At 50.8% G+C, this 21,952-nt stretch overlaps 1 protein-coding gene across 1 annotated transcript; it reads left to right on the top strand.

The window, feature by feature from the left end:
• The first annotated feature begins 3,904 nt into the window (after positions 1-3,904).
• On the top strand, positions 3,905-21,347 carry LOC107110546 (PCTP-like protein). Its single transcript, XM_015411343.1, has 6 exons — positions 3,905-4,096; positions 11,169-11,316; positions 14,653-14,756; positions 15,071-15,188; positions 19,085-19,137; positions 21,047-21,347. The coding sequence occupies exons 1-6, from the start codon at positions 3,941-3,943 to the stop codon at positions 21,266-21,268; spliced, it is 801 nt and encodes a 266-aa protein (XP_015266829.1). The 5' UTR covers positions 3,905-3,940; the 3' UTR covers positions 21,269-21,347.
• The last annotated feature ends 605 nt before the right edge of the window (positions 21,348-21,952 follow it).

The raw sequence follows: 21,952 nt of genomic DNA, 5'->3' as shown, positions 1-21,952 counted from the left end.
AGTAGAATTGTTTTGGCCTGGCTGACAAGGTAACTACAGTTTCTGTTAAGGAGTGTTGAAACCTTTGCACTGATTTTGCATAGTGCTCACCTGGTGATTTATCACTGAACACATCGTGATGCTAAGCTACTGGGACTTCTGTCCTAGTGGGAGTGTATAGTTCACAATGGCTTATTTAAACGTTACGTGGGCAGGCACGAAGAGTTCACCCATGTGACGGTGCAACACCCAGCGTCTCACTGTAACTGAGCAGCTATGTGCGATTCCGCTATGTCTACAACACTAGCACCACGGCAAAAAGCCTCCCTGGCTATGGTACACCGACATCCTCAACGTGCAAGCAAAAAGCAGCAATGCATCAAGTTTAAATAAGACACTGGAAGGGTGAAGTAGTTTGGTGTCGTGTTTAGGAGCGCGAACTCTAATGTGGTTTGGTGTAGTGGTTAGGAGTCTGGACTAATCAGGGAGAACCGGGTTTGATTCCCCACTCCTGCACATGCAGCTGCTGGGTGACCTTGGGTCTGTCACAAGTTCTCTCAGCTGTTCTCTCAGCAGCAGTTTCTGTCACCTGCCTCACAGGGTATTCTCTCAGCAGCAGTCCCACCTGCCTCACAGGGTGGCTGTTGTGGGGAGGGGAAGGGAAAGAAGACTGTAAGCCGCTCTGAGACTCCGGGTAGTGAAGGGTGGGGTATAAATTCAATCTCTTCTTCTTCTTGAAAGATAAAACAAGCTGGATCTCTTTACCAGGCAGCATCACATTAATATCAAAGCTCAGTTGCTTTGCATCAGCAGACACAATTTTGTTTGATCAGCTAACTGGTTTGGTGGGCCCTGCGTGTGTCCAGGCTGCAACAACCAGCTCCCATCTTGTGGGCACAGAACAAATTGTGGATGTGACCCTCATCGCTTTGTAGGAAGAGTGTCATAAAATGATCTAAACTTGGGCTTGCTGCAGATGAACAGCTGAATATGTGAATGGCAGGTGTGTGATCCTTTCTACATGTGGATATCTGAAGGAGCGTGCATGCAAACGAAAGCTTATAATCATAATTAAACTTTGTTGGTCTTCAAGGCATTACTGGACTTTGTTCTGTTTCTTCAGACCAACACGGCTACCCACCTGAATTTATGCGCATTTAATGCCTATTAAGATGCAGCTGCCAAGTGTTGACTATTCCAGCCATGTACGGGGTGGGGGTGGGGGTTTGCTTTTGCTCTCCTCTCACACCTTTCCCCACTCTGACTCCTTTGGGATTTTTAAAAATCAGTAGTTCGTATATCACTGTAGCGTTACCATTATAGAGATATGCATACTGCCAGTAATTTAAAATTTAAAAAGATGGGAGGACATAAAATAGTGTGACAGAGGGGTAAGTGTAAAAAGCTCTGTAGCACCTTTAAGTCTAACAAACTTGATTGTGGCATAAGCTTCCGAGAAACACAGCTCTCTTTGCCAGATGCATGAAGGGTAGTGGGGGTAAGTGGAATCCACCGTTTACCCTAACCTCTCCCCAAGTTGCTATCCCCTGGGAAAGATTGTACAAATCCTACGGGAGAGACTGAGGAGTGGAGCCAGGGATGGGCGCACCACTGCAGTTGGGGGTGCAAAGGGAGATGTAGAGAGAAAAACACTGTGTGGAAGGCACCAGAGTGAAAAACTTGCCTCCTGGATAGGGTTACCAACCTCCAGGTGACACCTGGAGATCTGCTACAATTGATCTCCAGATGACTACGAACAGTTCCCTGGGCGGGGGGGATGGTTGCTCTGGAGGGAGAATGACATTATATCCGCCTGAGGTCTCTCCCCTCCCCAGGTCCCACATCCCAAAATCTCCAGGTATTTTCCAACCAGGGCTGGCAACCCGACTGAATGTAGAAAATAAATTGTGTTGATTGAGTCTTCGGTCTGCGTGGATACTGATTTCTCATTGGGGTTGTCGTCGTCTCCCCCACACACAAACACACACTGGTGGGGGCACCAGTTGCCAACCTCCAGGTGGTGGCTGGAGATCTCCTGGGGTTATAACTGCTCTCCAGGCAATGGTGATCGGTTCCCCTGGAGAAAATGGCCACTTTGGCAGGCGGACTCTATGGCATTATAGTCCCTCTCCTCCTGAAATCCCGCCGTCCCCAGCCGCTCCACCCTCCCCAAATCTCCAGGAATTTCCCAACCCAAAGCTGGCAGCCCTAGGGGGTACGGAGGGTGGAGCCCGGGGAGGACAGAGACCTCAGGTAGGGTACAGTGCCTAAGGTTGCCAGGTTTGGGAAATACCTGGAGACTTGTGGGGGGTGGTGGATTTTAGGGAGTTTAGGGAGGGGGAGGAGCCTCAGTGTGGCACGCTGCCATCGAGTTCACCCTTCGGAGCAGCCATTTTGTCCAGGGAAGCTGATCCCTGCGGGCTGGAGGTGGGTGGTAAAAGCGGGAGATCTCCAGGCCCCGCCTGGAGGCTGGGAACCCTGACTGCGCCACAGAGCCCGCCGTCCAAAGCACCCGTTTCCTCTCCAGGGGAAGAGAAGAAGAAGAAGAGATTGGATTTATACCCCGCCTTTCACTACCCAGAAGTGTCTCAGAGCGGCTTACAAACTCCTTTCCCTCCCCCTCCCCACAACAGCCACCCTTGTGAGGCAGGTGGGACTGAGAGAGCTCTTGACAGAAACTGCTGCTGAGAGAACAGCTGAGAGAACTTGTGACTGACCCAAGGTCACCCAGCAGCTGCATGTGCAGGAGTGGGGAATCAAACCCGGTTCTCCCTGATTAGTCCAGACTCCTAACCACTACACCAAACCACATTAGAGTTCGCGCTCCTAAACACGACACCAAACTACTTCACCCTTCCAGTGTCTTATTTAAACTTGATGCATTGCTGCTTTTTGCTTGCACGTTGAGGATGTCGGCGTACCATAGCCAGGGAGGCTTTTTGCCGTGGTGCTAGTGTTGTAGACATAGCGGAATCGCACATAGCTGCTCAGTTACAGTGAGACGCTGGGTGTTGCACCGTCACATGGGTGAACTCTTCGTGCCTGCCCACGTAACGTTTAAATAAGCCATTGTGAACTATACACTCCCACTAGGACAGAAGTCCCAGTAGCTTAGCATCACGATGTGTTCAGTGATAAATCACCAGGTGAGCACTATGCAAAATCAGTGCAAAGGTTTCAACACTCCTTAACAGAAACTGTAGTTACCTTGTCAGCCAGGCCAAAACAATTCTACTGTACTTTAAAGTGCAATTTTTTTTAAGGTATCTCTTATGGAGATATTCTTTTGTAGGTATCTCTTATGGAGCAACTTAAGATACCTGCTTCTTGCTTCTGTTTGGTTGTACAGACTCTAATCTGGGAGAACCAGGTTTGATTCCCTACTCCTTCACATGCAGCTGGTGGTATGACCTTGGGTCAATTACAAGTTCTCTCAGCTGTTCTCTCAGGAGCAGTCCTCGAAAGAGCTCTCTCAGCCCCACCTGCTTCCCAGGGTGTCTGTGGTGGGGAAAGGAAGGGAAGGAGATTGTAAGCCGCTCTGAGACTCCTCCAGGTAGTGAAAAGCTGGGTATAAATCCAATTTCATCATCTTCTTCTAAAAGGAGCACCGTGATAATGACGGAGTGGATTTTGTAATCAAGCCCGGGCGTTGCACATAATCACAATGTGAGAACCTCACCACAGAAACTTCCCAGACTAATTGAATGTAAATGCAGGCATGACATGCGCACCCCCTGGCTTCCAGTCCTGTTGGAAACTAAGCAAGAGGGGCAAGCTGAGGGCCCGGCTCGCACCTGCCGCTCCGTTGGCCGGCCAAGGGCGCTCCCTCCCTCCCTCCCTCCCTCCCTCTGACGCACAGCGCGGCGGAGGCGGTCCGGGCCTGGGTTGTCTCCACCTGGTGCGCCCGGCTGCTCGGCGGCGGCGGCGGCGGCGTCTCCTTCCCTCCCTCTCTCTCCCCCCCATGGAGCCGGTGCAGCTGCCGGACGAGGCGGCCTTCCGGGCTTTCCGGGCGCAGTGCGAGGCGGAGCAGGGCTGGCAGTGCCGCTACAGCCGGGAGGGCGTCGCCGTCTGGGGGCAGCTGCCGCCCCCGGGGACCTGCGCCGTGCATCGCGTCAAGGTGCCGTTGCCGAACCCTTTCGTGCGGTCGTCGAGTGGGGCAGCCGGGGCGGGACTCTACCACTTGGGAGGGGGCAGCGGGGCCGGGGCTGGTTTGACGTGCGCCTCCGGGAAGGGGGGACCCCAGATTTCCTTGGCTGAAGCCCCCCCCCCAATCGGAGTAACAAAGCTCAGCCCTGCCTTTTCCTGTGAGGCTACCTTTCTACAAGAAGGGAACGATTTGGATTGGGGGGGGCCTTAAGATAGCCACCCTGAAGGAGTAGTCCTAGAGTTGCCAATCTCCAGGTGGGAGCTGGAGTTACAACCGAAATGACAACCAATGTTCCCTCTAAGCTGTGGAGTCTTGTGAGCAAAAATTCTACTCTGTGAGCGACTGGCCTTAAAGTTGTGAGCAAGCAATTTGGCTGCTGCGTAAATTAGTTTGCTCTGGAGCCCTCCTTCCTGAGCGAAGACAAAAATGTGTGCACCGGAGGCTAAGAAACTGTGAGCTGGCTCACACTAACTCAGCTTGGAGGGGACACTGATTACAACTCGCAGGCTTGTGCTCTGGCACAGGGGAGGAGGCGTCTCGGGCAAGAGACTGTGCTTAACATCTCATTACGTCTGCTCTCTGGAATTGCCACATTCATCGTGGTAGTTACAGTGACTACAGCGTGCATTTTTCCTCCACCATTTCCGTTCGGGTGAAGGCTGTAATCTGTGCTCGGGGTTGTCCCTCGGAACAAGATTGTTTGGTTGATGTGGTTTAGAGGATGTGCCACGTGCTGACTGTGACCCTCCCTTGGGCAGCAGTGGAGGAAGGCAAAGGCTGAACCCCACACAGCACCCAAAAAACCCCTATGGCCTGGGTACATGGACATGTTTTCAAAGTTTGGTTTATTTGCGACATCTTGCATCATGCCCCTCAGTCGGCGAGTGAGTTTCCAGGATCGCAAGGGCCCAACCTGTTTAAAATTATAGTACTAAAACACTAGTCGATATAGAAACTGAGTAAAAGACAACTGTAAAAATATAAAATCCCAACAGACACAAAATATTAAAGGTAAAGGTTTCCCTTGCTAGTCAAATCCGACTCTAGGGGGCGGTGTTCATCTCTGTTTCCAAGCCAACGAGCCAGCGCTGTCCGAAAATGTTTCCGTGGTCATGTGGCCGGCATGACTAAATGCCGAGGCGCACGGAACGCTGTTACCTTCCCACCGAAGCGGTGCCTATTTATCTACTTGCAATTTCTTGCTTTCAAACTGCTAGGTTGGCAGGAGCTGGGGCCAGAGACGGGAGCTCACTCTGCAGCTCCGTGTCTTAACCTCTGAGCCACCAGTAGGTAAATTGCTGATAATAAAAAGCAGAACTAAATGCCAAAGATGGCCCTGCCACTAGGGACACGTTTCCCGTTTCACACAGCAAAATCCAGTGGCAAAGTGCATTGAAAGTGGATTGAAAGTTCATTATTTAGTGTGTCTGAAAGCGCCCAAGAGTTAACGCACTGCCAGTGCACTTTGCAACTGGGTTTTGCTTTGCCAAATGACAAAACCCACTCGCAAATGATCGCTGAAGTGGATTGAAACTGCATCATTTAGCATGTGTGAAAGTGCCCTGGAGTCAATCCCTCCTCAAAGCATGGGGAAATGGAAAAAGTCCTCGCCTAGTGCCCGAAAGACGACAAACCCCGTTCTCGGTGAGTTTCCAGAACAGAGGGCATTCCAGAGCTGGGGTGTCACAACTTCCAAGCCTCTGCTCCTGTCTGTTCCCTGACTCTCTTCCACAAATTGGGAGGCAGAACAGGGCCTCCAAGACAGAACTGAAGGGACAGGTACAAACACGGTGGGGGTGTACGAAGGTGCCATCGAGTGGCAGCCGGCTCATGGTGACTGCAGGGTTTTCAAGGCAAGAGACATTCAGAGGTGGTTTGCCCGTTGCCTCCCGCTCCCTCTGGTGACCCTGGACTTCTTTGGTGGTCTCCCAGGGCTGACCCTGCTTAGCTCCCGTGATCTGACAAGATCTGGCTAGCCTAGGCCACCCCGAGTCTGGGCTGGGTAAAACATGCAACCCAAATGTATGCATGTTGTTCGAGAGGAGCAATTTAAAAAACAAGCTGGCGTAGTGTCTCCATGAGGTTTGCTTGACAGCAAAGGGCAGTTTTAGAACCGGCGGTGCCAGGATGCTGTTGTCAGGTGGGGTCTTTTGCTCCGGAACCCCCGCCCTCCACGGAGTCCTTTGCATATTGCAGCAGGGACAACTTAATTGGGGAGGGTGAACATAAGAACATAAGAGACGCCAATGTTGGATCAGGCCAAAGGCCCATCCAGCCCAACACTCTGTATCACACAGTGGCCAGAAATACCAGTGCCATCAGGAGGTCCACCAGTGGGGCCAGGACATTAGAAGCCCTCCCACTGTTGACCCCCCAGCCACCAAGAAGACAGAGCATCACTTGCCCCAGAGCCCCTATCTATACCTTGTGGCTAATAGCCACTGATGGACCTCTGCTCCATATGCCTATCTAATTCCCTTTTGAAGCCGTCCACGCTTGTAGCCGCCACCACCTCCTGTGGCAGTGAGTTCCATGTGACAGGGTGATGCCAGCTACTTGTCTTGGGGTGCACCCACTGTGGCATGGTGGTTACAGTGTCAGGCTAGGATCTGGGAGACCCTGTCTCAGATCCCCGGTGGGCGCTGAAAGCTTGTGGGGCGACCTTCGGCCAGTCTCAGGCTAACCTACCTCACAGGCAGTGTTCCCTCTAAGCTGCGGAGTCTTGTGAGCAAAAATTCTACTCTGTGAGCGACTGGCCTTAAAGTTGTGAGCGAGAGATTTAGCTACTGCGTAAATCAGTTTGCTCTGGAGCCGTCCTTCCTGAGCGAAGACAAAAATGTGTGAGCCGGAGGCTAAGAAACGGTGAGCTCTAGCTCACACTAACTCAGCTTAGAGGGAACACTGCTCACAGGGTTGTTGTGAGGCTACAATAGAGGCGAAGAGAGCAATGCAGGCCGCTCTGGGTCCCCATTGGGGGAGAAAGGCAGGGGATCGATGAAGTGAAGAAATCAACAATCCGCTGAAGTCTCCAGGGAGTGTAGATGGTCTTTCTAGCAACCCCTGTGAGATTGGCCTTTCCCCCATGTAAGGAAGCCGTACCGTCCGTCTTTCCTGCTGTTCTCCTGAGAAGGACAGATGACAGAGAGCTGAAGCGTTTGCTCCAAGGTCCTGCCCTCCCGCCCCCCAAACCTGAGTGCGGACTGCACTCGCTTTTCGGCAGCTTCCTTGCCGCTCGCGAGGTTCAACACCTTTTCGCTCAAGGTGCATTGCGTATGGGAAGGCTGACCCAGAAATCCTTTCTGCTGCAGTATCTCTGAGTGCATCTGTGCTCCTCTCACTCCTGGCTTAATGGGCTGGTCTTCTTGTGTACAAGAGGGTGTAGAAAAAGGTGACTGGAACCCTCTGGGCAGATTTTGCCAAGGAAACGGGTGGAGCACAAGGTGTCCGCATACAGGACGTCCTGGTCCAGTCCTTTCCAGTTCCCGTTTGGCTTCACCGCTGCGGGAACTTCCTTGACATGGGGTTCGAGTTTCTAATGCTCGTCCAGCCGGAGGAGAACACAGGAAAGTTTCTTCCAGGTTCGGCACTGGTCTGAGTCATCTTTGGCCTAGCCAACCAGGAAGCTGGCAAACCTGATCAATGATTTACTAGGCACCCGAGCCTTCCCGACTCATTCTGGGATGGAGGATGAACATTACAGAGCACTCCTCATTTTATACTTTTGGACAGAAGGGTGGTGGGGGGGGATTGAACACAGTGGAGTCCCGTCAACACAGCTGAGAGAGAAACGTCTACACTAGAAGATAGATTATGTTTCTACAAAACGTTGGTTTGTTTGAATCCAGTGGCGCCTTTAAGACCAACAAAGTTTAATTCTTCTTCAGATACACTGAAATTGAAGTCACCGACTATTGCATATAGGTAGAGGGCGGGGAGGGTGTTGGCAGGAAGGACTAATTAGAGTCAAGATGCATAAGTAACTGAGTACTAAATATAGCTAAGATTGAATGAAGGCAACTGGTAGGACTGCTGATGAGCAGCAAATTAGCCTACAGCATAATAAAAGAGTTTACAAACAGGTGCGAGGACTGAATGACGTTAGCATGTTTAGTGAGATAAGAAACCGATACCTCTGTTAAGCCCTGGGTGTTCCATTGTCCTGAGTGTTGTAATCACTTGTAACTCAGCGATCTTTTGCTCTAGTCTGGTTCTGAAATTCCTTTGCGATAAAGCCCCTACTTTGAGGTTCCCGATTGAATGCCCTGGAAGGCCGAAGTATTCTCCTACAGGTTTCTCAGTTTTGTGAATCTTTATGTCAGAGCTTTGGTGAGTGACTGCTCACTTCTTCAGAACAAAAGCTCCTCTCCTCCCCTGCCACCAATTGTGTTAGTCTTGAAGGCGCCACTGGACTCTTGCTCTTTTCTACTGCTACAGACAGACTAACACAGCTACCCACCTTGAGCGACACTGTGCGATCCTATATAGAGTTATTCCGGATGCAACCCACTAGCTTCCAGGACGAGTAATTCTACCTATGGTTTGGATCCTGTGCAGCACAAGCAGAACTATGCTACCTAAATCTGATTTCCCTGCCTCCCCGTTCCTGCTGTCTCTGCCCCCTGTAATTGTGCTGTTATGGGTCAGGGGACCCCTCTACCTGAAACATCATGTGGGTCAAAGTAGGGGGCTGTAGTGAGAGAGGAAATTGGTGAAAGCTGTCCTCTTCAACAAGCCAAAATGCCTACTGGGCACATAAAGACAGTGCAGGATCCAAGCTTATTTTTTTTCCAGACTGACTTTAAGCAACCCCCCCTCCCAAAATTACTTAGCTTTTAAATCCGTGCAAATGGGACTGTTTTGAATGTAATTCAGAATGTCTCTATATTAATCTGTTTCCCGCGCGGTGATGATTCTCCGTGTGGCTTCATTGCCACCGCAGTGGCATCACAGCATCCTTATGGGTTGTTTTCCCAAAATCTTTCTTGTCTAAGCCCAAACACCTCTGCTGCTTCACACACCTGTGCCACCAGACTTTTAAAAAATCAGCCACTGGCATATTGTTATAGCATTATAACAGTCTACTTGCTAGATCCTTTGAATTCCCAGCTTTCATTTTAAAATGTAAGTTTCTGCTCCCTTTCCTTGCAGAGGTATCAGAGGAAAGGCATGTATCTGCAATGCAAAGAGCTAGAGCAGCGGTTTCCAACTTGGGGGCTGGGGAGTTATTGCAAAGGGTCCGCAAATTGATATGCACACTACGCATTGTCATTTTGAACTTTCTGTCGTGTATTTTCTTAATCCGTGGATGCTAATAGTACTGCTACTGTCACCAGGGGGGGAGGTCTGCAAAAGTTTTTGATGTTGAAAATGGGCCCTCATACTCAAAAAAGTTGGAAACTACTGAGCTAGAGACCCTTCTTTGAAACGAAAGCTAGGAATTCAGACACTAGTAGAAAGATCCTTCTAACATTACGGCAGTGTGTCGATTGCAGCTTCTTTTTAAAAAGGAGGATGTGGCGGGGACTGAGCTAAGGAAGATGGCACCGGTGTGGTTGAGGTCTGCAGAAGTGCACACCCCCTCTTCCGCACAGCACGCAAGCCTGCTTCGAGTGCCGTATTCTCGAAAGGATCACACCAAACCAGGACTGGAAAAGATTGCAACAAAGGGAAATGACTTTGCATGGATGCTCCAAAAAAACCCCCAACCCACTCATTTCAGTTTCGTCTCCAAAGCGGAGCAAAGCCACCATGTCTGAAAATAGCTTATGAAAAGCCGGAGAGTGTGGCTGTACCCGCCGCCACAGAGGGAATGATTTAAGGATGTCAAGGAAGCATCACTGGCTTGGGAGAGCTTTCCTGATTCTGTATAAGCAGAGACTCCAGTGTGCCTGCGAAATTCCTTTCTCTAGTGCTTTGCTGTTTAGGTCAATGAGGATTCCCTTCCCTTGAGAGAAGGAGTACTTGGTTAGTCTGCCCAGCGACAAGCGCAGAGAGGGCATAGAGGGTAGCAGCTTTTGCTTGCACCTCCCAGATGCCAGGCAGCACTGCGAGGAGAGGGGAGAGACAGAGACAAGTATTTTGCTTGCATCTCCTGGACACCAGTTTTGCTGTGGCCCGAGTGCATAATTTTCTGGCTGCCATTTGTACGTTCTGCACCCTACCCGTATATGGACAAATATGGGAGCAAGCAGACACAAAATCCCACTAGAACTCAGGGCTGTCAGCTCTGTGATGGGAAAAACCTGAAGATTTGGGGGAGGAGCTTGGGGGAGGGACCTCCGCAGGGTATAATGCCATAGAGCCCACCTTCTGAGGCATCTGTTTTCTCCAGGGGGACCTGATCTTTGTAGCCTGGAGATCAGTTGTAAAAGCGGGAGATCTCCCGGTGCCACCTGGAGGTTGACAACCTTAGACTCGGTCACTGCCCTCTTCCCCCGTCTTCTTTTATACTGTGGATTGGGGTCTTTGTTCTTCTTCTAGTGGGGACCCTTTGAGCCTCCAGCTTTTGCATTGGCAGGCTGGCGAGGGGAGCTGCTCCCTTGGGAGCCAGCTGTGGTGTGGTGGTTAAGAGCGGCGGGCTCTAATCTGGAAGACTCGGGTTTGATTCCCCACTCCTCCACATGCAGCTGCTGGTGTGACACAGAGTCAGTCACAGCTCTCTCAGAGCTCTCTCAGCCCCAACTACCTCACAAGGTGTCTGTTGTGGGGAGAGGAAGAGAGGGTGTTTGTAAGCTGCTCTGGGACTCCTGTGGGTAGCGAAGGGCAGGGTATAAAATCTTATTCCTCTTCCTTTTCTTCCTCCTCTTCTACTACTTCTACTTCTTCTGTTTTGTGGCAAAATGTTCCAGACACAGAGAAGAGAGAGAATCTGGTCCTCTTTGAGTGGTTCAGCAGGTAGAACTCACGCTTTCTCCCCACCTTTCAGGAGTTCCTTCTGGCTCTTAAGCCCAATTCAGCCGCTCTGTACAAGGGCGCTTGGGTCAGGATGCTGCTGGTGGGCGGGGTCTTCTTGCCCATGCCCGCGTTCTTCTTCCCTCCACAGTGCCGCGTTGAAATGCCGGGTGTGACGGCTGCGACGGTATACGATGTTCTGCACGATGCAGACTACCGCAGGAAGTGGGACCCCAACGTCATCGAAACACACGACATCGCCCGCATCTCCGACAATGCCGACGTGGGCTACTATTCATGTAAGTGGGGGGCAGCCCCAGAGCTAGACGAAGAGGTCGAGCTACAGATCGAGAAGTCCCTGGGTTGGGTCTTGCTAGGCTAGGAACTTGCTAGCCTTAGGCAACTGCTGTCTATCAGCTTCATCTCCCCCCCACACACACACCTCCAGAGAGCTGGCATGGTGCAGTGGACATAGTGCTGGACTAGGGTCCTGGGAGACCGGGATCCAAAGCCCCACGTCTCCCATGGAAGCTTGCTGGGTGACTTTGGGCTCATCACAATCTCTCAGCCTGGCCTGCCCCACAGGGCTGCTGTTGTGGGAAAATGAAGAAGGGGACAACCATGCTTTAAGCCACTTTGAATCCAGCTGGGGAGAAAAGCAAGGTGTGTGCAGATAAACGCATGCATGCACACTTCCCACCCTCCCTGTTAGGAGGATGACTGTCTTTACCGAGCTGATGAGACCTGGATTCAAATCCCCATGTGGCGATGGAGACCACTGAGTTCCCCTGGGCTGGTCACTTAACCAACATTACAGGGTTGGTATGTGGATAAAATGGGGGACATGGGACGGAGAATAAAAAGTGAAAGACAGCAGTGATAGCAGGATTACTTTGGTGTAGTGGTTAAGTGTGCGGACTCTAATCTGGGAGAACCGGGTTTGATTCCCCACGCCTCCACTTGCACCTGGCTGGATGACCTTGGGCAAGCCGTAGTTCTGATAAGAGCTGTTCTTGAAAAAGAGCAGTTTCTGTCAAGAGCTCTCTCAGCCCCGCCTACCTCACAGGGTGTCTGTTGTGGGGAGGGGAAGGGAAAGGAGTTTGTAAGCCGCTTTGAGACACCTTTGGATAGTGAAGGGCGGGGTATAAATCCAATCTCTTCTTCTCTTCTTTGTGTGTGTGTGTGTGAGAGAGAGATTGAATGCTTGGAAGCCCTGAACAGTTTCTGTATTATTGTCGAGTGAGGGCATCTAAAGTATAATGGCCTGGAGGCCACTGGAAGTCTCTCCTGGTTGAAGCATGACCACCAGTGGGCACAACCCTGCTGCCCGCCTCCCTGTCACTGCCCCCTCAAACGCTCCCCCTTGAAATGTTGCTCCCAAGGGGGGAAATCAACAAAAATCAACCCTCCCCTCTTGCGTGCACACCAACAGTTGGCTGGATGAGCGTCCACTCCATTTCCATGTTTTGTGTCTCTCAACCTTGCGGCTGATTATTCAGGCTTCGGGGAGTCCTCACGCAGTGTTTGGCATGTCATTCCTGCGTGCTGCAGATCCGTGCTGTAATTTGAAGAAGCGAAAAAAGGTTCTAGCCCCCAAGGCTGAATGGGTAGACTTGAAAACGCATGCAAGGTTTGCAGCATGATGGAAAGCTCCTTGCTTGTCTCCATCACTGGTTGAACTGAAAACCAGCGGGGTCACAGGCAGCTGGTCTTGGGTCAGGTCCGCCGGTTCCCACCAGGCTGTCAAGGACCGGGTTTCGCCTTTAAAGCCCTGGGTGACCTGGGAGCCAGAGGGGTCGGGACTCGGGTTGCCAGCCTTCCGCTGGAGATCTCCTGGGACTACAACCAACCTCCGGGAGACAGAGATCAGCTAACCTGGAGGAAAGGGCCACTTTGCTGGTGAACTGTATAGCACAAGGGTGGCCAAACTGTGGCTCTTTCACACCTATTCTGTGGCTCCCGGCAGGGCGGCTGGGGAAGCAAAATATCATTAGCAAACAAATACCATTGGACAAATAAATATCATCATCAGTAATCTGCTTTTACCGTTTTTGATATTATTTTTGGCCGTCTCATGTTAATAAAAAGCAAATTTGCATATTTCCCAGTAAAAATATGTAACATTTGTTCATGTCTTCTTGTGGCTCTCAAACATCTGACGTCTATTCTATGTGGCTCTTAAGTTAAGCAAGTTCGGCCACCCCGGCATAGCATTATACTCCACTGAAGCCCCTCCCCTCCCCAGAACCCACCGTCCTCAGGCTCCGCCCCCAAAATCTCCCGGTATTTCCCAGTCCGGAGCTGTCCGTTGCCACGTGAGCCCAACAAGGGCCAGGCTAAGCCGCCTTCCTTCTTTCAAGCCAGGATGATGGCGACTAGAACCAGAGGTGTTTTTTTAAAAGGGGTTTCTGGAATAGTCTTCCAGAACAAATGTCGAAAGCACACCTCCTCTGTCAGCTCCCACAAAGGATGCAAGATATTTCTGTTTTAACTAGAATGCGATTGAGAATGCTCCCTTCTGGCTTTCCTTTCATGTGACTTTTCTGGTTGTCTCGAACTGTTGTTGAAACTGGTCTGCCGTCTTCCATGGGTGTTTTGCGGATTGGATTGTGATTGTATGTTTGACTTCATGCTTATTTTGCTAAATCACCCAGGACGTGGCAAGAAAACCAGCATAGAAATATTTCACATAAATAAATGAAATGGTTACCCGACCAGTTAACTTGTAGATGTGGGGGTGTGCGGTCCTTGGGTTTTCAGAAAGGGGTCATAATTCATTTTTTAAAACCTGTAACCAACTATTGCTTTGAAAGCAGAACAAAAGGAGGTCAACGTCTGTGGAGCCACAATGCACGCGTGCTTACTTGCGTGGGGGGGGGGAATCCTACTGAATGTCCGCTTCCCCACAGCTATAAGTCCAATACACGTTTAAGCAAAGTAGTATTTTATTAAAGCCACGATAGAGCAGGAACAAAGCCACTGTCCAGAATACCTGGGCTGGGTCGGGGAAGGGATAATGAAAGACATTCAAAAAGACAATAACCAATAACCTTGGTTCCCGCCGAGCGGGCAGACTTTTGGTTTCGCGCTCAAAAGCCTGAGAAGCAACGTTTCTATGAAGATAAACAACTGCAGCATCACACGGTTCAGCTCATCATAGTCTAAGCTAAGCGGCTCCTTCTTCACACCTGTTAACCTTGCAGATAAGCGTACGCTAGCGTTCATAGAATGGAATGCATGACACAAGGATACACACAGGACACACAGGAGGCATGCGCAGTTGCCGGGCAGACAGAAGGGGGGTGAATTGATACACATAGACCTCCATGGCAGCTATCTGACACTGAATTAAGTAGGGCTTATTCCTGACGAAACATGTATTAGGATTGCCCTGATTGGCTTCCTGCTCCTTGGGGGCTGTCGGGCTTTGGGGATAATGAGAAGTCATACGGATGCAGGTGGAAAAGAAACTTCTACAACACCGGGCATCAAAAACCGTCCCCTCCAGAACCACAGGTGTCTCAGGCTTGGTCACCGAAGTCGCCGAAACCGTTGGCACCAAAATGCGGTCCATTTATGTTAACCCCGATCTCCTTGGCACGATGCTGAGTCATCTTCCTTTCCTTCTCGGCTAGGGAAGTGCCCAAAGCCCCTGAAGAACAGAGACGTGGTGACGCTGAGGTCCTGGTACGTCCTGGATAAGTCTTACGTGATCGTCAACTTCTCTGTCAAGCACCCGGTGGGTGGATGAGAGAGGCAGCGGGAGGTGGACTGAGTGGGTGGGCGGCTGGGGAATATGGAGAGGATTTAACCATCCCCAGACTTTCCGTGGGGAAAGCAACCCGTGGCAAAACACAACCACCCTCCCGGATGGGTGGGGTCAGCCGCCACGGCTATTTGTGTGGCCCCCATGGAAGCTGGAGTTGGAGGCTCGCCACTGGATCCATGTCCAAGTAGCCGTCTCTCAGTGGCCTGGTGAGCTGTCTGCCACGTGCTGCCTCCAGACCAGAATGGAATCTGACGGTTGGTTGTCTCGCCTCCTCCCCTCTGCAGAAATACCCTCCCTGCAAGGACCTGGTGCGGGCCGTTTCGCTCTGGGCTGGGTACTTGGTGCAACCGACTGGGAACAGCAGCTGCAGTTTGACTTACCTGGCCCAGGTGGACCCGAAAGGTAAGTCAGGTGGGCCCTGTGGGCTTCTTTGAATCGTGAAAAGGACCCCCTTTGTAAGAAATATTTGTGTGTGTGTTTTGTGTGCTTGCCTGGAAGTCATGTTTGACTTCTGGCGACCCGTACTGGGGGCCTGGTACATTTTTCGGAGAGGCCACCCTTCCAAGTACTTGCCAGAGTCAGCCCCGCCTAGCTTCCAAGATCTGACGAGATCGGGCTTACCTGGACTATCCAGGTCAGGGTGTGAAAAGGACCTTCTTGAAGAAGGACAGTGTAGACAGGACCAGTGCTCCCTTCCTAGCAAGACAAGATGCTTCCCTAGATATTAGTCCCAGGATTGCCATCTGCCTTGAGAGAGAGAGAGAGAGTCCTGTTCCATTAATTGAGATTTAATGGGATGTGATCTACCAGGCTTACCATCCGTGCAAAGCTTCAACTGCTCGTTGCCAAACAGTAAAGGTAAAGGTTTCCCGTGCTTGAAAGCCAGTCGAATCCGACTCTACGGGGCGGTGCTCATCTCCGTTTCCAAGCCGAAGAGTCAGCGCTGTCTGAAGATTTTTCCGTGGTCATGTGGCCGGCATGACTAGACGCCGAGGCGCACGGAACGCTGTTACCTTCCCACCGAAGTGGTACCTATTTATCTACTTGCAATTTCTTGCTTTCGAACTGCTATGTTGGCTGGAGCTAGAGCCGGAGACAGGAGCTCACTCCATCACGCGGCACTCGGGTCTCGAACTGCCAAACTACAGACCTTCCAGCCTGCTGTTCAGTGTCTTAACCACTGAGCCACCGTTAGGCCTCTGTTAAAAAGACAGGACCTTTTACTCCAGGAGTGTTGGCAACTCTAAATGTTCCTGTCCTCAATTGCTGTCGTGGTTGGAGTTCTTACACGATATTAGTCCCAGGATTGCCATCTGCCTTGAGAGAGAGTGAGTCCTGTTCCATTAATAGAGATTTAATGGGATGTGATCTACCAGGCTTACCAGCCGCGCAAAGCTTCAACCGCTCGTTGCCAGCATGAGCCTGTTGGGATCCCATTGGGGGAGCCAAGGCTCCCCGCCCAGGTCCAATCCGAGCAGACCTTGCCGGGAGTCCCCTTGCTATGGGGTCTCTGGGGCAGGAGCCCACCAGGGATTTCCCCGGCAATTTGAAGGTGCCAGTCCATCTCAGCTTGTAGACCATCAGAGCTCTCTTTGTCAGATTTCATGCATGTTGTTTCTTTCTTCAGTGTTCGCTCATAGCACACTTAAGAGCAAGCTTGCAATGTTTAATTTCCCCTTCGACAGCACTGCACTGCACTGCAGGCTCACCAGTGAGAACACGGAACTTTAGTAATTTCGAGCAGACACACTAGAAATTCAGTAGAAAAGAAAGCACCTTGGGAATATGCTGTGTTTGAATGTGCGTGTGGTTTTACAGACCTTCCAGCCTGCAGTTCAGCGTCTTAACCACTGAGCCACCGTTAAAAAGACCTTTTACTCCAGGAGTCTTGGCAACTGTAAATGTGCCTGTCCTCAATGGCTGTCATGGTTGGAGTTCTTACAAACCTCCCCGTAGCATGAGCCTGTTGGGATCCCATTGGGGGGGCCAAGGCTCCCCGCCTAGGTCCAATCTGAGCAGACCTTGCCGGGAGTCCTCTTGCTACGGGGTCTCTGGGGCAGGGGCCCACCAGGGATTTCCCCGGCAATTTGAAGGTGCCAGTCCATCTCAGCTTGTAGACCATCAGAGCTCTCTTTGTCAGATTTCATGCATGTTGTTTCTTTCTTCAGTGTTCGCTCATAGCACACTTAAGAGCAAGCTTGCAATGTTTAATTTCCCCTTCGACAGCACTGCACTGCACTGCAGGCTCACCAGTGAGAACACGGAACTTTAGTAATTTCGAGCAGACACACTAGAAATTCAGTAGAAAAGAAAGCACCTTGGGAATATGCTGTGTTTGAATGTGCGTGTGGTTTTTTTTAACTGAATTTTAGAAGCTGGCGGATTCTTTCCTTTTCGCTGAATTTCTTGCCTGTCTGCTCGGAATTACAAGAGTTCCATGTTTCCACTGGTGAGCCTGCAGGGCAGTGCTGCCGAAGGGGAATTTCAACTCTTTGACCTCCCTCAGGCCTTTCCCTTGACCAGAATGGACCACTGGTCTTCATGCTGAATCTCTGTTTAAATCTTTTGCCCCGAGCATGAGCCTGTTGGGATCCCATTGGGGGGGCCAAGGCTCCCCGCCTAGGTCCAATCTGAGCAGACCTTGCCGGGAGTCCTCTTGCTACGGGGTCTCTGGGGCAGGGGCCCACCAGGGATTTCCCCGGCAATGTAAAGGTGCCAGTCCATCTCAGCTTGTAGACCATCAGAGCTCTCTTTGTCAGATTTCATGCATGTTGTTTCTTTCTTCAGTGTTCGCTCATAGCACACTTAAGAGCAAGCTTGCAATGTTTAATTTCCCCTTCGACAGCACTGCACTGCACTGCAGGCTCACCAGTGAGAACACGGAACTTTAGTAATTTCGAGCAGACACACTAGAAATTCAGTAGAAAAGAAAGCACCTTGGGAATATGCTGTGTTTGAATGTGCGTGTGGTTTTTTTTAACTGAATTTTAGAAGCTGGCGGATTCTTTCCTTTTCGCTGAATTTCTTGCCTGTCTGCTCGGAATTACAAGAGTTCCATGTTTCCACTGGTGAGCCTGCAGGGCAGTGCTGCCGAAGGGGAATTTCAACTCTTTGACCTCCCTCAGGCCTTTCCCTTGACCAGAATGGACCACTGGTCTTCATGCTGAATCTCTGTTTAAATCTTTTGCCCCGCCAGGATTTAAAGCAGCTGAAAGGAAGTGATTTTTAATCAGCTAAGTGGCCAGTGGGGAGGAGGGAAGTAACCTTTCTTCTCCACACCACACCCCTGACCTGTATCCAGCTGTTTTGTGGCTGCTTCGAACAGCCAAAGTAGCAGATTTCATGCATGTTGTTTCTTTCTTCAACGTTTGCTCATAGCACACTTAATTACAAGCTTGCAATGTTTAATTTCCCCGTCGACAGCACTGTACTGCAGGCTCACCAGTGAGAACACGGGACTTTAGTAATTTCGAGCAGACACGCTAGAAATTCAGTAGAAAAGAAAGCATCTTGGGAATATGCTGTGCTTGAATGTGTGTGTGTGTGTGTTTTTAACTGAATTTTAGAAGCTGGCGGATTCTTTCCTTTTCGCTGAATTTCTTGCCTGTCTGCTCGGAATCACAAGAGTTCCATGTCTCCACTGGTGAGCCTGCAGGGCAGTGCTGCCGAAGGGGAATTTCAACTCTTTGACCTCCCTCAGGCCTTTCCCTTGACCAGAACGGAGGCCGGTCTTCATGCTGAATCTCTTTTTAAAAATTCTGCCCTACCAGGATTTGGTGCCACTGGACACAAACATTGTTCTATCGCTTCAGGCCATCACGGCTACTCACCTGAATCTATCTGGAGTTCCAGTGAGGCAGTTCAAGCATCAAATGTAGCTTTGCTCCATCTCACCAAATGGTGTTCAACTTGGGTGCACAGCGCTGGGGATGTCGTGTCCCACAGCAGCCGGTAAACTATCGGAGTGGTCCCTAAACATGGGTCAAAGAATAAGGAATTTGCCCTCGTCTTTTTATGAGAATCAAATCCACCCCCCCCCCGTGGTGGCCGAAGAGTAGCCCAGAAGGTTACGCGAGACAGTCGAGTGGATAAAATCACAAGGCAGGAGCCCCCAAAGGGCGTTCAGGTCTCTAACATCACCCTGCCTGGGAGGGCGTTGTGATTTTTTTAATAGAATAAAGTTTATTGAAGTTTTAGTAAGTTTGATACCATTACGAACATAGAAGCTTTTAGAGAGACGTTGTGATTTTTAAATGCAGGTCAGTGAAGCTCTTCCTCTTGTCTCCCGTCTCACCCAGGGTCGCTGCCCAAGTGGGTTGTGAATAAATCCTCGCAGTACCTGGCGCCAAAGGTGAGCCTGCTCTCTGGGTGAATCTTTTTTAAGGTCGCACCGGGTCATCTGGTGCCATATTGGATGCAGCGGGAATGGATTGTCGGGGGGGGGGAGCATTTTTCTCTGGCCCAGGGCAGGGTTCCCCCACATTATAGTATCCATGTTTAGCTTCAGAACCAAAGCCTGAGTTGGAGCTTTGGTTACTAAAATACTCCAGATTCCGTGTCAAATAAGATTCTGCAAGTTAAACCGAATTTGGTTCAAGGCGCTGGTTCTTACCTTTAAAGCCTTATATGGTCAGGGGCCTATCTATCTAAGGGACTGCCTTTCCCCACATGTTCCCCAGAGAGCACTAAGATCAGGGTCCCGAAATTGTCTTGCCCTCCCAGGACCTAGAGAAGCCAGGCTGGCTGTGACGAGGGCCAGGGCCTTTTCAGTGGTGGCCCCTCACTGTTGGAATGAGCTCCCAGAGGACATCAGGGCCCTGCAGGACATTTTGCAGTTCCACAGGGCCTTCAAGTAGGGAGCTGCCCTAATAAACCCTGGCCCTGAACTAACACTGTCATCAACATGTCAATGCCAGACCCAAATTACCATCGCCATTAACATGTCACGGCTAGACACTGCTAACGTCCGCCGTCACCCACGAACAGCAGTAGCACTTTACGCTGTGTTTTAAAAGTGTATTGTTGTGGTTTTATTTGATTTTGTGTTTTAATGTTTTATGTAAGCCTCCCTGAGCCTGCCTTGGCAGGGAGGGCGAGATACAAATTAAATGGATAAATAAATAAACAAATTTGCATGCACAACTCCGCGTCCCCCCCAACTTATTCTGCTTTTGCTAAGAGTCCCAAAGGACACTGAAATCCTATTGCAGCCTTAAGGGCTAGAAACCTGGGGTGTTTTTTTAAAACGGACGTTTTGGTTCTCAAGATCTTCTGCCCCTTGCCAACTTTGCACTGCATGACGCCCTGCGATATTTTGTTGTGTCGCTCATAAGCGAAACTTCTGGCATAGCTGCGCATCACTGGCCGCAGGAAGAACTGGCATACGGAGGCTGGAGCCAGAGGGCGTCTGCTCAGTAGACTAGAGGCAAAGCCATGCCGAGGTGTGGTGTTGTGGGGCTCCCTGCCCTTATGGATGAGTTTACAGACTAGAGTGGCTTGAATTCGTAGTGTGGATCCGGCTGGCGGCCTCACCATCTTAAATCACATGACGATATAAAAAGAGCCCTGTAGGGTTAGACCAATGGCCAGCTATGCCAACCGGTTGCCCTGGAGAACCCGGAAACCAGGCACAGCGGCCAAGGGCTCCCTCTGATGTTGCCCTCTAACCCTGGGTCCCCGGGGTTGATTGCTTCCGACCATCAACGGGCCCTCCCTTCCATGAGTCTATCTCATCCCCTTCTGAAGCCATCTGTGCCCGTGGCCGCCACTATGTCCACCAGCAGTGACTTTTACGATTGAATTGCACGTTGAACGGACAGGTACTTCCTTGTGTTCATCTCAAATCCGTTAGAGGCTGGTTAGCCCTGACTTTTGGACAGGGATCGGGCTAAATGGCTTCCCACCAGATCCCATGAGACAGCCTTATGCCGAATCAGACCTCCGGTACGCGCAGGCTAACATTGTCTCTGGCTAGTAGCAGGTCTCCGGGGTCTCCTGTACAGCTCTTCCGCCTGGAGATCCTCCCCCTGGAGGCACTGGGAGTTCAACACTGGACCCTCCTGCACGCAAAAACGCGCCTTCTGTTTCCTAAGCGACAGCCCCGCCACCGTGTAGCTTGGGTTCAAAAGCCTCCCCATCCAAGGGCCAGAGGGAAACGTTTCCAAAGGAACGTTCTTTGGTCGCCGTGGTCTTTGCGATGCAGATCAGTCCAAGCTCAGCATATATATATATATTTTAACCTCCTCTCTCTTTACGGCCAGATGTTGAAGAAGATGCACAAGGCGTGCTTGAAGTATCCCACCTGGAAGCGGGAGCATAGCGCACACTTGAAACCTTGGTTGCACCCGGAGCAAAGCCAGCTTCCGACTATGGCGCTGTCCGAACTGACCCTCCAGCACGCTTCCTCCCTGGAAAACATCGACGAGAGTGGCTTAAGGGAGGTCCAGGAAGAGAGGGGCAACACCAGCGGGTCAGAGAACTGAGGCTCCCTCTTCACTGGGGGATGCCGCCCTCCATCTACCGTTGTGCCTTTTCCAGTTGGTTTTACAATAAATGGTGGGAAGTACGTACGTTTGTTTGTTTACGGACAATGTTTCTCTTCCAAGCGTCCTTCGGCATCTTGGAGGGGGAGAGAGAGAGACCTGTCCATCAAGACCGACCTCTGAGCAAACGGGAGAGAGGATTTTGGGCTCCCCTTTATGTTACGAAGGTATTACAGGCAGCCGGACAGTCAGCCTTCCCCAGAAAGGGGAAGAAAAACATAAGAATCAAGAGGGGTTTTTGCTTGGCATAATCCTAGAAGGGTTCTGGTCGGTATGGGTGATGGATCACACTGCGCGAGCATGGAAGAAGCTCTCGGTTGCAAATGAAGCACCCAGTCTTTCCATTTCTTAAAAACCATGTTTCTAGCTCTTAATGGATGTAAACGTAGGCGGTGTCCACACTGGCGGCTTGGCGCGATATGGTGCCACCTCTGATCGAACCGGTTTAAAGTGTTGTGGGGCATATCAACCACACAGCACACCCTGCCGCGGGTTACCTACGGCGACAACCCGTGGTAAAGCATCCACATTATTGCAGCGCCTCAGCCACGGAGCACGCTGCCAAAATTCCAAAATTCATGTGCACATAGGAGCACATGTGCGTGTTCTTGCACATGCGTGCAC

This window comes from Gekko japonicus, unplaced genomic scaffold (genome assembly GCF_001447785.1).
Source record: "Gekko japonicus isolate JY-2015 unplaced genomic scaffold, Gekko_japonicus_V1.1 scaffold2365, whole genome shotgun sequence".
Classification (NCBI taxonomy): Eukaryota; Metazoa; Chordata; class Lepidosauria; order Squamata; family Gekkonidae; genus Gekko; species Gekko japonicus.
The sequence above is the reverse complement of the archived record's forward strand: the minus strand, read 5'-3'. Positions and strand labels throughout refer to the sequence as shown.